This window comes from Loxodonta africana, chromosome 8 (genome assembly GCF_030014295.1).
Source record: "Loxodonta africana isolate mLoxAfr1 chromosome 8, mLoxAfr1.hap2, whole genome shotgun sequence".
NCBI lineage: Eukaryota > Metazoa > Chordata > Mammalia > Proboscidea > Elephantidae > Loxodonta > Loxodonta africana.
The window spans coordinates 120,002,865-120,017,471 of NC_087349.1; the positions used below are offsets into that span (position 1 = coordinate 120,002,865).

At 44.1% G+C, this 14,607-nt stretch overlaps 1 protein-coding gene across 4 annotated transcripts in view; it reads right to left on the minus strand.

Annotated features, from left to right (window-relative positions):
- The window catches only part of OGDH (oxoglutarate dehydrogenase), a 106,587-nt gene that overhangs the window by 47,281 nt on the left and 44,699 nt on the right, over positions 1–14,607 (minus strand). For 3 of the 4 annotated variants that reach the window (XM_003418576.3, XM_010598274.3, XM_064290260.1), the window contains exons 3-4: positions 12,848–13,039; positions 10,559–10,661 (exon numbers count right to left, since the gene is read on the minus strand). In XM_003418576.3, the coding sequence (XP_003418624.1) occupies positions 10,559–10,661; positions 12,848–13,039 (295 nt within the window). Of the gene's footprint in view, positions 1–10,558; positions 10,662–10,784; positions 10,876–12,847; positions 13,040–14,607 lie in introns of all 4 variants that reach the window. The other variant, XM_064290261.1, reaches the window with a different exon arrangement.

A 14,607-nucleotide genomic window follows, 5' to 3' on the forward strand; every position in this document is an offset into this window, starting at 1 on the left:
GCTTTTTTAAAAAATCACCTGTATGAGACCAAATGGTCAACAATTACTCTAAAACAAAAACGAGACTGTAGGGGATATGGAGATGGAACACCAGAACAGAAATACTGAGAACGTTCACGCATTGTGAAGAATGTAATCAATGTCATTGAACAGTTTGTGTAGAAATTGTTGAATGGGAACCTAAACTGCTGTGTAAACCTTTGCCAAAACACAATATTATTTTGAAAAATTAAAAAAATTTTCAGTGTAACCCACTATATTAACAAGTTAAAGATTATACGATCATATTAATTGATGCACAAAAAGGTATTTGACAAAATTCAATAGCCATTCATGACAAAAAATCATCAGAAAAAGAACAGAAGGAAACTTCCTCACCCTAATAAAGAGCACTGACAAAAAAATTTACAGCTAACATTCTATGCAATGGTAAGAGACTCAACACTTTCATCCTAAGGTTGGGAACCTGGCAAAGATGTCCATTCTCACTGCTCTTATTCAACATACTCCTGAAAGTCCTAGACAGTACAGTAAGGCAAGAATATAAAGTAAAATGCACACAGATCAGAAAGAATTTAAACTATTCCTATTTGCAGGTGACATGATTCTAGAAAATCCTAAGGAATCTAAAAAACAAGTCCTGGAATGAATGAGTTCAGCAAGGCCACAGGGTATAAGATAAGCTTACAAAAATCAATTGTATTTCTACATACCAGCAATGAACACATGGACATCAACCAATTTTGAAAATGAAAGAGGTTTAAATTTAACAAAACATACACAAGACTTGAAAACTACAAAGCACTGATTAAAGAAATCAAAGAAGACCTAAATAAATGAAGAGACATAGTGTGTTCATGTATTAGAAGACTGAACACAATTTTTCCTAAAATGGCCTATAGGTTTAAAACAATTTCTATCAAAATCTCAGCGAGGTTTTTTTTTTTTTTTTTTTTTTTTTTTGACACAGACAAGCTTATTCTAAAGTTTATACGGAAAGAGAAAGGTCCTAGAATAGGCAAAGAATTTTGAAAAAGAACACTGAAAAAGAATTTTGAAAAAGAATCTCATAGGCCTGATAAAGTATTCCAATGTTAAGGCTTACTATGTAGCTATAGTAATCAGGACAGTGTGTCATTGGTGGAGGGGCAGACACATAGATCTAAAGGAATACAACAGAAAACCCAGAAATAGATGCGTGCAAGTACAGCGAAATGAATTTTGACAAAGGTGCGAAAGCAATTCAATGCAGGAAAAACAGTCTTTTCAACAAATGGTGCTGAAGAAAGAGAAAAAAAAATAAACCTTCACATAGTTTCACACCTCATACAAAAATTAACTCAAAATGGACCATGGACTTAAACGTAAAACGGAAAGCTATAACGTTTTTAGAAAAAATACAGGGGAAAAAATCTTACAGGCCTAGGCAAAGTTCTTAAGCATGACACCAAAAGGAAAGAGTTGACAAACAATTTCATCAGAATTTAGCACTTTTACTCTGCAAAAGACCCTGTTAAGAGATTGAAAAGACGAACTACAGGCTTCGAGAAAGTATTTGCAAACCATGTACTAGGACTAAGATGTAGACAATATACAAAAAGCTCTCAAAATTCAATGGTTAAAAAAAAAAAAAAAATCCAATTAGAAAATGGGCAAAAGACATGAAGAAACACTTCACTGAAGAGGATACAGAGGTGGCAAGAAAGCACATGAAAAGATACTCAACCTCATACTCCATGAGGGAAATGCAAATTAAAACCACAATGAGATATCATTACACATCTATCAAAATGGCTAAAATAAAAACTAATGACAACACTAAATGCTGGTAAAGATGTAGAGAAACTGAGTCCCTCATACATTGCTGGTAGGAATGTAAAATGGTACAACCACTCTGGAAAAGTTTGGCAGATTCTAATCAAACTAAACATGCAACGACCATGACGACTCAAAAACTGTACTCCCAGGCATTTATGCCAGACAAATGAAGATTTAGGTTCATACAAAAACCTGTACACATATGTTTATACAGATGAGTCTTTACAGCCAAAGCATGCAAAAAACCCAGATGTCCCTTCAATGGGTGATTAATTAAACTGTGGTACTGCCATACGATGGGATAGTACTCAGCAACAAAAAGAGATGAATTATTGATACACACAACTTGCATGAATCTCCAGAGATTTATGCTGAGTGGAAAAATCCAATCCATTTATATAACATTGTGATTCCATTTATATAACATTGTTGAAATGACAAAATTATATACGGAGAATAAATACTTTTTTTTTTAGGAGAGGGGGTGGGGTAGGAAGAATGTGGAGGTAATTCTAAAAGGGCAACATGAGTGATCTCTGTGGTGATGGAAATGTGCTGTGTCTTGACCGGGTTGACGTCAATATCCTGGGTATGATATACAAGATGCTACCACTGGGGCAAACTGGGTGAATGGCACATAGGACCTCTCTGTATTATTTCCTACAATTGTATGTGAATCTAAAATTATCTCAAAATAACACAATTAAAAAATACAAATCTGTATTAGAGTCTCACGGGTATGAGGAAAATTGGAGGAAAAGGAGAATTCTTGAGGAAGCCTGGAGAAGGGAATGGCTGAAGGAGGTGTGGAAGGAAGAGACTGGCCATGGGTGAATCAGAACAGGCAGCATCTCAACTCTGGATTCCTCAATGGTACTCTGCCCAGAAACAAGGGTCATTAAGAGTTCCCAGTAAGTTTTTATTAGTATTTCATTTGTCCTTCAAACATGGGCAAGATCAAAAGAGACAACTTGTCTAAAATGTCCAGGAGCAAAATCTGAAAGAATCCAGAGTCTGGCCAGACGCAGGATGTGGAGGACATGTGTGCTGCATGCAGAACTCAGCAGGGCCTCGGGATCCCAGCAGCAGCTGGAGACAAATGGCTGAAGCCATGGAAGGCTGGAGTGAAGGCTGATGAGCACACATGGAGTAGAAAAACGCTCCTCAGAGCACAAAACGATGGAAACAAAAACAGCATCCTTCACACCAGAAAAGCACTTGTTGGTTAATGATTAAAATGAAGCTGGAGAAACATATTTCAAAACAATGAACAACTCTCAAAACGCTTGATAGAAATTGTGTCAACTTTCCCCAAACTGCATGCTAGAAAAGTTGAACATCCTATTCAAATCACACCCTCAACTCCAGATAGGTGAAAGTCTCAGTATTTTCATACCTCCTACTGTTAGCATTCGAAGTCGTTCCTTGAAAACTGCAAGATCTGAGAGGCAGAGTGGGGTAGCGTGGATAGGCGCAGAAGGAAAAAGACAGTTGAGAGTTAGTTTTTTAAAAAAATTCAAAAACCAAACAACACTACACCATTAAAGCAGTAACAAAGAGCACAAACACCTTCACACACATACGGGGGAGAAGAGGTGGTGGTTTACGTGATTAGGTGATTGTAAGTGAGAACTACTTTGTAAACATGAGAACAGCTGGAATGAGGTGAATCAAAAGGCAGGAAAGGCAGTTCTCCCAGACACTTGGAAGGCATCAGGCAGCGTAGTTTGAGGTCCCCTCATTTCCCTATCCTGATAAAGTGTCTGGCAAAGTTCTAAGAAGTGGCACAGTTCTTCTAAGAAGTCAAATACATCTGGCCCAGACTACTTCAGGATGAAAAAATTAGAAAAGCAAAAAAGCCAATATTACAATAGTCATACTTTAGAACTGAACTATCAGAAAGCAGGACAGACTCTAAATCCTTAGATTCTGTAGGATTATAAATAATGGAGGGAGAATCCTTGGTCCCACAGACCTGCTGATGGCCACTCCTCCCCCTAAGGCCAAACTAGAAGAGCTCACTAGCTGAAAATAGTAACCCAAGAGTCACAGCTAGAAATGTACAGCTATACGTTTTCCTACTACCTGTTTTTCTACCATATCCAAAGATTCTCTAAGCTTTCTTTGCCACTGGCGAAATTAAGATGTTTATCTGGATACACCAAATACCTTGTCCTAACTCCCAGGGATTGGGTGTGTGGGCCGGGATGGATGGAGTCTGGAAGGTTAATGGCCTGCTGGCACGTGGGTGCATGAAGGTGTTGACAGCTGAGTTCTCCAAGCTGTGACCACTGTCACTGCTGAAGCTCCTGACCTGGGAGTGCAAAGAAAGGAAAGCTGGTGCATTCTCTGAAGTTGCTGGGAACTCGGACTAGAAAAGACCCAGGGAGCATTTGGGGCAAGCCTGCTCTCCAGGGCTCCCCAAAGGGCCTCCCAGCTCTGAAAGGGACATGCTGGATATGGTTCATCTCCTTCCCCAGAGGACAGCAACAGAGGCAAAAGCCAAAGATCCAGATCCTAGTGGCTCTTAAGAAAATAGCTCAGTTCTGCACAAGTTTCCATGTTTTGCTTAAGGCAAGGATGAAGAAACAATCTCTCCTCTAACCCTCAGGATAAAGATGACTGGATGACGTGCTAATCACACTCTGCCTCTTGGGCAGGACCACAAAAGGTAAGGGCCTCAAGGGAACTTCAACTGGGCCACTTCTGTGAAAAATAAATCTACAAAACTTAAGACGTTTACACAGTTCCTTCTGGGGAGTGGGCATGTGGAAGCTTTTGTTTTTATCTGTGCTTTTTTAGTATTTTTAAATATAAGGCAAACAAAAGACACAAACCAAAGAAAGAAAAGGCAAGTGCAAAGAATGATAGAAGGCTGTCATTTACAGAAAGCACACAGGTTTTTCAGCACCTGAGGAGAAAACAGCTGCCGTGGGACTTGGCCTACAGGACCTTTAACCCAGGGAGACCTGTGAGAAGCAGGGGCGAGATACTAGGAGGCCAAGTGTGATTCAGAGTGTCAGTTCCTGGATGTCCATGAGAAAGGACAAAGTTAAGAACACCCTTAAATGTTAGATTTCCACTTGGTTTAGACCTTTGTTCTCTCCACAGTGACAGTATCTGTCCTATGATGTCAACTCCCATTTAAAGGCATTAGCTGGGCCTCTCTGCCAAGGCCCTTCTGGAGAGTGGCTCCCAGCTCATCACCCAGTTACCACGGGCACCATGTCCTGCACTTAGTAGACAGTAAATTTTTATTAAATGCATTGCTCTCTACTGCTCTGAATTAAAAAAAAAAAAAAATCAACTGTTAATATCAACTCTATTGCCATCTCATTCTTCCCAACAACCCAGGGAGCAGAACAGGACTGGGATACCCCAGAGAGATCCAGAGATCTGTGGGACAATGAGACTCCACCCTCTGCTTTGCTGGTAATGACACCAGAGTGAATGACGGAAGCAGCAACAAAGTCATTTAAGTAGCTAAAATTTTGTCCCCTTGGAGGGGGGTTCTCAACTTTGTATACGTAACTCAAGTTCACCTCTTCAGACTGACATTAGCAATCTGCAGCTTAATGGTAAACAAGAGAGAAGTTTCATGCCTCATCCCTCTTAGAGAATTTGTTGTCTTGAACTCTCCTTTAATTCTGTTAAAATCTCACATTAAGTAAATCTCAATCATTTTTATCATTGTGAGACATTACACGGTAGAATTTATACAGAAACTAGAGATGATGGCATTTTTAAGTTGGAATCTAATTCAAACTCTGAACTTTAAAGATGGAGAAAACTGGGAGCAAAAGTTGATAGAACTTTCTCTAAGTTACAAAGCTAATCAATGGCTACGAACAAGGTCAGCGGCTTCATGTTCAATGCTCCCCCAAAACCTAAGCAAGTAAGGAAGGGATAAGTGGGACAGAATACAAGCCCTAAGGCGAGGCAGTGCATGATCTCAGTCAAGTATGCAAGTCCATTTATTCCTAATTAAGTAATGAGACTATAAAAGATGGCAACAGATCCCAAAAGACTCACTGTAGCTTAGGCCTTTCGTGTCAGTAACTGACCGAATCTAATATTTTGCAATACATGCACTTCTAAGCTGGCAGTCTGATTCATGTGCATTTTCAAGAGCCACAGGAAAAACCTTAGGAAAAAAGTGATGCTACCAACCTCCCTCCCCTCCCCATCACTGAACCTCACACGGGGCCTCATTTCACAGGTCTGAAGTCTGAGGGCCGGCAATCTTAACTGTGGACCATGCGTGGTGAGAAACATGTGCTCAAGGCATCTCATGTGATGCTCTCAGCTCTCTCCCCATGGGAAGTAGGGCCTACGATACAATCTCACACAAATAAAGTGGCCTAATCACCAACAGAACGCTTCAGGGAAAAGGGTATCATCCCAAGTTCCTCATAAACACTTGCACAATTTTGGAACGTAATCTATGCTTAATTGAGAAACTATCCTAAAAGCAAAAAAGGGAACCCTGGTGGCACAGTGGTTAAGTGCTATGGCCGGTGACCAAAAGGTTGGCAGTTTGAATCCACCAGGCGCTCCTTGCGGCAGTTCTACTCTGTCTTAAAGGGTCTCTGTGAGTTGGAATCGACTCAACAGCAACAGGTAGTGGTAGCAGTAGTTGTGTCCTAAAATTAATTCTGAATTTTGAAAACTAGTCACTAACCCTATGGCTGCTAACCAAAAGGTCAGCAGTTCAATCCACCAGCCGCTCCTTGGAAGCCCTATGGGATAGCTGTACTGTGCTATAAGGTCGCTATGAGTCAGAATCAACTTGACAGCAATGGGTACTATCATCTTAAACACTATTTTCATTACATCCATGATGCTCTAAAAGCACACAACTTTAAAAGTACACTCTGCATGACTTATGCCACAGCAGACGTCCCCGTGTCCTAGTGGCCACCCCAGGAGTCGACAAGAGGACTAGAGTTTAATTGACTTCAGGGATCAGCAGAATTTCTGGGAAGTCAGAACAGGCACCCGAGGCCAGTATTCCCCAATCTTTTCAAAGTTGGTCATAAAAGGTCAAGAATCTGAAATGACTCCATATATTACACTTTAAAAAAAAATTCTGGGGTGAACAAAACACCCTGCTTGTACTCTCAATTCAAAATATGGCAGCCATCCCAGATATTCAGCTAGTGAAAGTATTTTTGTGGTAGTCTCTTAAGTCTTCTCTGGGGAACTGCTTCTCACTGTTGCACAGTTTCAAATAATTGCATTCTTCTCTGTCATCACCCCCAGCCCCTTCCCTCCCATCAGTGCCCCCTCACTTCTCACTCCTTTCCAATCACAGGCAGAATACATTCGACTACAAGCAACTAAGGGCTGTATCCAAACTGTGTGAGGTGTGATCCCTGCTCTGGGCCTCAGTTTCCCCACAAGAAAATGGTGACGTGGTGTCTACATCCTTAGGAGACGGGAAGGTCAGCTAAGAAGAACTGTGAACAGTCAGCTCTAGGGAAGACACTGTGCAGAACAGGACGCCCCATGGTAGGGTTACTCACCTATCACTGCCACTGCATGGCCACTCAGCCCTGCCCTGTTGTGGTTTTGCAAAGACTGGGCTGCCCAGGATCTGCTGCCATCTTACTGAACAGAAGTGGACAGAGTGGCCTGGAAGGGCCGCTTCTGCCCTCTGCCTGCATACACATGCTAACACGTTCCCTTGGGCCCTAAACCTCCTGTCCATATGAAGACTCTTCACTTGTTAACTTGCGAATTCCTCATTTCTTAATGTATTTCATCACCACCAGAGTCCAGCTGTTACTCTTCTCAAAAGACTGTAATAACAATAGTATCTAACACATAGAACTTAGTATGCTCCAGGCACTATTCTAATGAATTTATTTAATTTCAAAACAACCTTAGAAAGTGGGTACTATAACCCCACCTTACTGAGACTAATGGGGGGACTGAGGCACAGAGAGGTTAAGCAAGTGACCTATGGTCACATAGTTAGTAATGGCAGAGCTAGGCTTCAATCTAGAGAGTCTTTGCATCAGAGTCTAGGCTCTGCGAGGCTCAAATGAGATCGTGAATACTAAATGCTATATAAATACACAGTGGTCCCATTTTCTGATGAGTTGCTTTCTTCAAGGCCCTGCATTAGCCAAAAATCAAACCAAAACCGTTGCTGTCTAGTCGATTCTGACTCGTAGCAACCCTAAAGGACACAGCAGAACTGCCGCATAGGGTTTCCAAGGAGCGCCTGGTGGATTCGAACTGCCAACCTTTTGGTTAGCATCCATAGCTCCTAATCACTATGCTACCAGATTTTCCACATAAATCAAGCGTGAGATAATTCAAGACTAATTTTCCTCCAGATTCGTATTTCAAGTTTTTGCACCTAAAGAAAGAATCCATGAAAATGTACTTTTCTCCCACAAAGGAGCTGCTTTCTGACTTTATCTTACCAGTTTCTGAAGGCCCTGCCCGAGGCACCAAACGTTATCTCTTCCTCAAATGATTTTAAGAAGCTCTGTGGCCAAAAATATTCCCTGAAGTCTTCTTTAAATCAAACAATAGTTTAACTTAAATAGTAAAGAATATCTGCCTTGCACACTGTGCTCTTTTAAAGAAGTATCTACATGGGATTAAAGTGACACTGGAAAGGTTAGACAGGAAGCTTAGGGGGCACTGAATTCATGTTAACGGGAGAAACAATTCGGAAAAGGAGGTTGAGAATGGTTGCACAACTTGAAGAATGTAATCAGTGTCAATGAATTGTATATGTAGGAATTGGTGAATTGGTGTATGTTCTGCTGTATTTTCAACAACAAGAAAAATAAATTATTTAAAAAAAAGACACCGCCAAAAAAAAGTTTATTTGAAAAAAAGCAAACTCTGGATCCAAAAAAAAAGCAGCAGCAGCAGCTCTGTGGCTACCTCCATGTGAGTCTCAACGCTTATGAAGTCCTCTTGTCAAGACTTCATTCCCTCTCTATGTGGTTGCCAAACCCAGAACCACATACCTATGAACACTTCCAGAAAGGGATCCCAAGGCAAGGCCCCACACTGCATGGAAAGTGCAGTGGAGCCAGGAAATTCTGGTCCTCGCTCTACCACTAATCCAAGTGGGACTTAGGTTTCCTCACCCTTAAGAGCTAACACTAGGTTGGAATCGCTTGGAGAACTTTCAAAAAAACCTCTGTGCATGCTGCCTGTTCCTACTCAGCTCTGCTTCAATGAGTCTGAAGTGTGGCAGAGGATAGTTTCTAGAGCCCCCAGGTAATTGTAATGTGCAGTGAGGGCTGGGAACCACAAGAAAAAGTCTACAGTTGTGGACACCACTGGAGAAAACAAACTGGGGAAGTGTCATTTAAGGGGAGACGAGGGACTGTCATCTTCTATGCTCCTTTGCTGCTTGATGTTTCTCTGCATATGGAAGTCTCACTTTCTGGACTAACTACAATGGAGAAGTGCTCGGGAACGGCCATGTTTGTCTCCTCTATGCAGAGTGCTCCAGGGAGCAGGCTGAGGAGGAACAAGTGAGGTGGACAGCCCCTGCAGGGCACCACCCCCAGGACTCACACGCTGGGTGGGCTCCACCCCGTCCTAAGCAAGGGGCACAGCTTCTCATCCTAGGAGCCAGCTACATGTGGCCAAGGTCCAGTGCAGGGGCAGAAGACCTGGTGCTGCTTAGGTCCAAGGCTACTCAGGAGGAGTCAGTACACTGCCAGGGCCTGGATCTTCAGGACACATGTGAGCACAGGGTGTGGGAGAGTCTCAGGGCCCCACAGGTTGTGACAGGAGGGAAGGGGGATGGGAGTCTGGAGGTGGGAGTCTGGGGAGGGGGGTCTTTATTCTTTACCCTTCCCCTAAAATGCCTACAGAGTAGGCTGATTTCACCCCACTCCCAAAGAGCAGTATTTATGCAGGTATTGTTATTAGCATGCATCATGTTTCTGGTAAGCACCTTGGCCATTTCAAAATTAGTCGCCATCATCTTTTCTTCAGTACAGGTTAGCAGCACAGTAACTCAAAGCAGATTAACTTGACAAAGCAACTGCAGTGAGAGTTCAGCCCTGTGCATAACAAACACCAGCCCTGGTGGTGATCAAAATCAAAGGGGAAGAATGCAATCAGAACATATTCTAGCAACTGTGGCAACAATCCGTCTGTGCTCCACACATGCGCCTTGCGGGTTGTGAGAATGCTTCCAAAGTTTCCTCAGTGTGATCACCAAAGCGAGAATCAGAGGTCCCAAACTGCACAGCCTGCTCTGAATCCATCCCTGCCCCGGACACAACGGGCCCCAACCAAATCAGGATCCCGTGCTTCAGGATGGGAAGGTAGGAGAACAGCTTCTTAGCAGAGCCCCCGCTCCACCAGGCCCTCTTCTGGCCTCACTGAGGACAGCAGGAGTTCCACCTCGGGAGGACAGTGCTGCTCTGGAGGTCTGTGAAGCTGAACTATCTTCTGTCCCGGGTGGGTCATTTTTCCCCTGACACCACAGACCTTTTCTATCTAAAATTTTCTTTTTCAATTTTGAGACTTAGACAATTGAGCCAATACAATCTGGCTAAAAGGCTGGGACAAAAGTAACTTGCACCAACTGCACTCAAGGACACCCCAGCTGTATTACCTATAAATTTCAAGTGATCAGAACAAAGGAAACTTGAGAGTCTTTCCCTGCTGTGTGTGGACAGCCTAGCTGTGACAAGCTGTGAAGAGAGAGGAGCTCAAGCAACGCAGCACTGACTGCTCCCGGAACCCTCACCAAGTTTGTCTGTGGATGAGATAATGTCAGCTGGCACGGAGGAGTCCAGATCAGCATCCAAAATTCCCAGGGGGTCCAGCTGTGCTACATGGTGCCCTCGTATCTATGGACGGGCCAACAATGGAGAGGGAAGGACACACACAAAAGGACAGGAGAAAAAAAAAGAGGGAAGGGGTAAAAAAAGGTAAAATTACATTAAAATTAGCATTTGCAGATTAATTCTCACCCACGTTTGAAGACACAGTTACTGGAGCATCATCAAAATTTACACAACTAATTCCGAGAGGATCAAGTTTTGCAATGTGGTGACCCCTGACCTGGAAGCAATAATACAAATCAGTCATTAAAGAGATTCAGTGAGGTACGTAAAGGGCTAACAGAGTTATACTTCATACAAACCTTTCCTGGAGAGGACCATCAGCACCAATGAACTCATTCAACAAAATCGGATTTTAAAAAGTCTTAGGATGGCTTATTTATTTTTTTTCTTTTTTATTGTGCATAAATGCACTTCTGTAAAAAAAAAAATAAAAGGAAAAACTTCTCAAGTTTTAATAAACTCTGGCAGTCTGAAAGGATCCACTTCTTGGGATTCAGCTTCCTTCCCTCCAGTTTCCTGGGATAAATGGAAACAAGATATGCTGGGGAATTCTTATTCCAGTGAAAATTCTACCTCAGCTTAGAACAAAAACATCTTCCGGAGAAGGAAAACGACAGCTTAGGTGCTGGCCTTGATTAGGAAGGGACATGGATGAGACACAGTGGGTAATGGCCTGTTTTCCTAAGACAAAGGGCGCCTCAGTTGCTGGTGACTGTGTCAGAACAAGGCAACAGCCCAACACAGACTTACGTTATCCAATCTGAGCTGTTTAAAAGAAAACTCCTTCAAATCTTAAGTTTCTTTATGGTATGAATGGTTTCTCCACCATGTCTTGTCAGCAACTTAGAGAAGGGGAGCAGATGCCATCAAGTCACCGAAAGATTAAGGTGAAGCTGTTACTGAGGCAGACTGAACGCAGAGGGTGGTCACCAACACCACTGTGCCTCTCCCCTGGAGACACTCCCACTGCGGGCGGCACTTTGGGAGTACACAGCTTACTATTTACAACCACCCCTCCTTTCTAAGGAAAAGGGTTACAGAAAATGCATACTTGCCCGGGGAGAGAACTCTGTGCCTTTCCCCTGTGCTACCTTTCCCCTGTGCTACCTTTTACTATGGAAACCCTCGTGGCATAGTGGTTAAGTGCTACAGCTGCTAACCAATAGGTTGGCAGTTCAAAATCCACCAGGCACTCCCTTGGAAACTCTATGGAGTAGCTCTACTCTGTCCTATAGGGTTGCTATGAGTCGGAATCGACTCGACAGCAGTGGGGTTTTGGGTACCGCTGTAACATGTGGTCCCCGTTGCCCGAGAATGTCCTGGGGTGGCAAGACTACAAAGAAAATGGCCCACATCCCCATCTCCAGGGAACAGACAAGGGTCAGAGAGAAGAGGAAACGTGATGGCGTAGTTCCTTGTTCACAGGTGATGCTGCCCCTGTGACCACGGATGAGTCAAGAAATCCTGAGGAGCTACAAGAGGGAGTGCTGTGGGTTTGCTGCTCTCCTCTGCTACTCCTCAGAACTATGTGCAGATGAATTTGTAAGGGTCAGGTCACAATTCTGGGCTATCTCCTACACCACCAGATGAAAATCCTGGAAGCGGCCAGGTGATTAAGCTTTGAGAAAGGACTGGGAGAAAAGCCCCAACACTCAACACAGGATGAGGCTGGCTCTGCCCCTCACCTACCTTCAGAGTCAACTGACCCTCTCACCTGCCTCTCCCTGTTTCCGAGGGTTTCGTTCCTTTCCTCAAACTTCCCACATTTGTTTTCTCTTAGGGTGCTTGGTTGTTCGTGAGAACAGGCAGTGACTAACGCAACAGCAGCTCCCGTCCCTGGCAGCCCAGCCAGAATGTCAATTTTCACTTCTGGATGATTGCATCTGGGACCAGCTACTTCTCCTTGGTGGGCAAATATTGACTGGGGTTTTCTGCCCACATGAATTGCTTTCTTACCAAATTATGAGAAGTAAGGAGCTATTTATATGACAAGCATTAAAGGTGGCAGAGGACTTCCTCAGACAAGGTTAGAATGCCCTAGCTCTTTTTCTCTTATACTGTTTAATGTACTGTCTCCCCAGGGTGGTAAAGTAGGGAGAAAGCACTTAGCAAGGTTCTGGTGACATCGCTGTGGGCCGTGAGGAAGGCCGCCTCCTCTCTCACATGGGAAGAGTCAGCACTTGTCTTACCTGGTACGCCCTGATGAGAGACTGTACAGCCAAGTGGTCTTCCACAAGCTTGTCAACATTGGGCTGGGCCTCCACCAGTGACTGTGCTCGGGCGATGGTAGAAAGGGAGCCTCGGCTCAGGGGGAGGGGGCTTTGGTAGGCAGTGCCCGGGGGGGCTCCGGCATTGGTGTTGCGGAAAAATATGTCCCATGACTAAAGACAAAGAAGACATTCAAGTATTACTCCACTGCTCCCTGAAGTCTGGGTACTCATTTCCTAATTGCGGCAAGCCAGAAGGAAGGATTCCCCAGGTATGACATGTCTGCTTGTACTTGGCTACCAAAAGATTGCAAGGTCCATCTCTCCACCACCTCCTACTTGGGAGGCATCCTTCAGTTTGGGTCCTCTGCTCCTTCCCCTTTTATAATTCCCTTAGAATGCACCTTCTTACCCCCAACGATGACGACATCTATGCCTAGTGACCCATCACCCCCACACAGGGCATCTCCATCCAGCTGTCCTTCCATCAACACAGCTATCTTACATGCTGTAGACCAAGCTGCTTCTCTTCGTTCCTACATCTGCCTGCCTTCTACCTGCCAGGGCTGGGATACAGCCAAACAGAAGAAACCTCCTTGCACAATCCGTTTCCCCAGCCCTATGCTATCTGGAAAGCTGAGTGCTCTTGACCCTCCTCTGCTTATAGGCCTTTGGCAATACCAGATACTGCAGACTTCTACCTGGTCTTTCTGCCATACAAGTGCTGGCGTGTGTGTAGAGGACTTAGCATTTCCCTCCTCAAGACCCTCAGAGGTTCAGCCCAACTTCCAGGAGGCTTACCTTTCCGGGCCCAGTACAGCAGCCTGGCCGCCTATACATGCTACCTTACTCCCTGGACTAACCTAGTCCTTGTAAGAGACATCCCAAGGCTTGTATTTGTGAAACTTGCCCTTATTAACCCGTGGAGAAACAATTTTCTCCACACTTCATGGAGGCCATTTAGTAGTGCTCATGCAGAACCTATACATAGACCAAGAGGCAGCTGTCCGAACAGAACAAGGGGACACCACATGGTTTAAAATCAGAAAAGGTGTGCACCAGGGTTGTATTCTTTCACTATAATTATTCTATCTGTATGCTAAGCAAATAATCGGAGAAGCTGGACTATATGAAGATTGGAGGAAGACTAATTGTAAAAATGGTGTGGTGGCGATGTCCGACCTCCTCTAACTTCATGAGGGGTAGAGAGAATCACCATCTGAATCAGCCCTAGGCTGATTCCTAGGAGGCAGAGGTCAGACATACCTCCTTTTCTCCAACCTTTTTACCAGTTCTGACACCAGCTGTCCTTCCCACCACACACTCTATTTCTCTGCTGGGCTTCATAATTCGTTGCAATGGCCACAAAGAACACACATACAATACTCATAGTTAGGGGGTTTATTATGAAAGTAACAGGTTACAATTCAGCTTCCGGAACACTCGGTACAGCTCTTGGGTCAGGACAACTTCTTGGCCCTGCCCACAGGCAGGCATCTCTCTAGCCTCTTTCCTGCTTGGACAAGTGTTACAAAGCTCTTTAGTTCAACCGGTAAGTGCCCAGAGGCACTCCACTCTGCCAGCAAGTCTCCTGCTGGAAGGTACTCAGCTTTCTCGCTCCGTGCGCCAGGAAACCCATTACACCTGCTGTCTCCTGCTGGTCTCTTGGTTCTGCTACAGCCGGTTTTCTGTCGTGCTTGCCGCCACTTCTTGCCATCTTGCACTGTCTCTGGTGTTACAGC